General features: G+C 40.0%; 1 protein-coding gene across 2 annotated transcripts in view; it reads left to right on the top strand.

The window, feature by feature from the left end:
* The window catches only part of MTRR (5-methyltetrahydrofolate-homocysteine methyltransferase reductase), a 25,400-nt gene that overhangs the window by 10,759 nt on the left and 11,764 nt on the right, over positions 1 to 2,877 (top strand). Inside the window, exons 6-7 of one of the 2 annotated variants that reach the window (XM_010142641.1) lie at positions 4 to 57; positions 1,301 to 1,454. In XM_010142641.1, the coding sequence (XP_010140943.1) occupies positions 4 to 57; positions 1,301 to 1,454 (208 nt within the window). Of the gene's footprint in view, positions 58 to 1,300; positions 1,455 to 2,877 lie in introns of both variants that reach the window. The other variant, XM_010142640.1, reaches the window with a different exon arrangement.

Genomic DNA, 2,877 nt, shown 5'->3' with positions numbered 1-2,877 from the left:
CAGCTCACCACAGAAGATGCAATAAAAACTGCTTTGCTCTTAGAACTTGATATTGCAGTAAGTTAGTGATGAATATTTCTTTAGTGAGTTAAAAAAGGGTGAAAAATATGTGTGTTGTGTATAATAACTGGGCGAAAAAATAATGATTTTACTGATTAAAAAGAAACACTATATACAACAGGGTGTCAGCTTAGGCTGATCCATTTGTAAATGCAAAGCTTGATTAATGTTTGCTGAAAGATATGACTTCGTGGAAGACAAAATGGAAAAAAGTGTCAAATTAATTTTTTAATTTCATGGATTATAGTATTTACTGAAATACCTTTTTGAAGGGAATTTGCAGTGGAAAAGGGCAGGCAGGGTATATTGAAAATGAATAATCTTTCAGTTTGTAAGTACACAACTTGGGGAATATTCAGAAACTGTATAGTAAATTGTGACTGTTCCTCATGACAGGTAATCTACACAAGTAATAATTTGACTAGTATGGTCAAGTGATGAGAATCATTAGCTCTTGAGGTTTGTTTATGCCTCTGGCAGTCTTTTGCTCTGACATGTTAACGTGCTACTCAAACTGTCAACCTCCATTACCCTGGGTGTAAAAACTGGTTTAGTTTATTTAAGGAAGATGATGTTTTGTATACTGGTTTCTAGGTGAGAGGCAAAGAGTGCTTGATATTACTTTACAAGAAATCTTTAAAAGGAAAATATGTTTAAGTGGTTTTCAAAATTTGCAGAATAGTGCCTTTGGGATATTGCAATTTTGTCAGTAACTTTTATTGGATTCCATTAGCCTAAGCTATGTCAATATCCATGGGACATCTTTCAATCTCAGTTCTAAACAGAGAGTCTATTAACTTTTGAGCAACTGAGTCTCTGAGATGACACTCCGAGATGACAATGGTGTTTTGCTGTATTCCTACATATATATGTATCCTGTCATCAGCACACACTGAAAATTTGAACATTATTTGCCTTTTTTTCCTAAATTTCTCAACAGTCTGTGTGCAGGTCACCTCACCTGCATACATAAGGGGAACATAATGATGCAAGTATAATTCTGTATATTCCAACAACAGGCAGAAGCCTGAGTTAGGCTTTCAGCAGTTGCGCACAAGAACCTCAGCCAGCTAAGTAGAATCTGGATCTTAAGATCTGAGATACCTTTTAATATTTTCACTGTGCTTTTCTCTTGCTGTATTATCTTGCTATAGTAGGAAGATTGTTTTCAGTAGTTGGGGTGCTGTTGGATATGGTTTGTGATACAGTTTAATAGAAATTATCTCGTATTTTAAAACAGGATACAGTCTTTGACTACCAACCTGGAGATGCCTTCTGTGTAGTATGTCCCAACAATGTCAGTGAGGTGGAAGAACTTCTGCACATCTTGGGACTTTCTGAAAAAGGAGAGTACTTTGTTTCTGTAAAGGTTAAACAGGGCACCAAAAAGAAAGGTATGATGTGATGAACAACATGTCATGAACAGGTACTCCTTCCTGTGTTGGTAATAGTTAGCATGCATCACTTTGAACATTTTTAGTATTGCAACACAGCTGTCCTTTTACGGAGACATGTTGGAATTCACAGAGATGTGTTAAAGAGGATGCATAGAATACTGCTTCTGATTTTGCTGTAGATGAGTTAGTTTCTGACTGGAATCTTGAGCCTGGCATTGATGTTCATCCATAATTCTTCCTCTGTGTTTCTTCATGTTCATGGAGACGAGTCTTTAATCACATAATCTAGTAATCCCCCACTTGAAAGTAAAATCTCCTCTTGCACAGCACTTCACATCAATCTGTTTTACATCCTGAGAGGGCTGCACTCCTGAAGCAGAAGACTTAATGTTGCTGCAAGATGCCTTTTAAGGGGCTTCTAGGTCTATGTGGATCGGTTCTGCTGAGTCTTATAATCCCACACCTCAAAAAGGGTAGCTGCAGGTTCAAGGTATGCCCATGTACTGCCAGCTGCACCTGTGAGCATTACTATCCTCTTGCCTTGCAGCTGGTGTCTTAATGGTTCTGCTCACTTGTGCCTTTAAATCTGCAGGATGGAGTAGGAATCTTTATTATTCCAGTCTATGGGTAGATCGGTTCCCATGGTAAGATTTCCTGCATCATCGAGGCAACACAAATTGTCCCTTAAGTATGAGATGTATATGGACACCTGTTCTTGGACTTGGCAAGTAACTAATTTGTTAATGAGATGAGTTTACAAGTCAGGCCTTGTTGCAGCATATCATATGGGATGTCCGGGCCTAGCTGATACTCATTCTTGACCCCCACTCCAGTAACTAATTTCTGCTGGGAAGGGTCACCAGTTAGATTTGGTGCAGAACCAGTATCAGTTGCAACCTGGTTCTTGCACTGGGGATGAGCCCTGCATCTACAGGGCTGGTCTGGCTGTTATCCAGCCCCACTGTGCTGAACCCACTTTGCCTGCACCCCAACTTTAGAGGATTGCCCACTGTCCCTGTTTCTCTGGGACAGACCCCCTCCAAATATACCTGCTTCTTCCCCTCAGTGGAAAAATTTTAAAAAAAAGATAATAAATAAAAGGTTCAGGGAGGGCCCCAGTTTTGTAACAATATTGTCTCCTTCCTACCTGCAGTTGTTTCTTCTGCTGTACTGATGCTGCAGGAAGGACCTAAAGCTGCCCTAGGAGGGCACTTTGAGTTCATCAGTGTCAGAGTACTTTGCATGTGAAGCAGAGCCTGTGTAGCTGAGTGAACATAGCTTATCCCCTAGGTTTTCCTTGTATACCAAAGCCATGTCCTTCCAAGGCAAAGAGTGAAACTTGCAATATCAGTGCTCTCATCCTATGTGTAAATAATCCAGGTTGTTGCATCCCTGGCTGCCTAATGTAGCACTAGGGAAA

This window comes from Buceros rhinoceros, unplaced genomic scaffold (assembly GCF_000710305.1).
Source record: "Buceros rhinoceros silvestris isolate BGI_N320 unplaced genomic scaffold, ASM71030v1 scaffold45598, whole genome shotgun sequence".
NCBI lineage: Eukaryota > Metazoa > Chordata > Aves > Bucerotiformes > Bucerotidae > Buceros > Buceros rhinoceros.
Note: the sequence above shows the minus strand (reverse complement) of the source record. Positions and strands in the feature narration are given on the sequence as shown.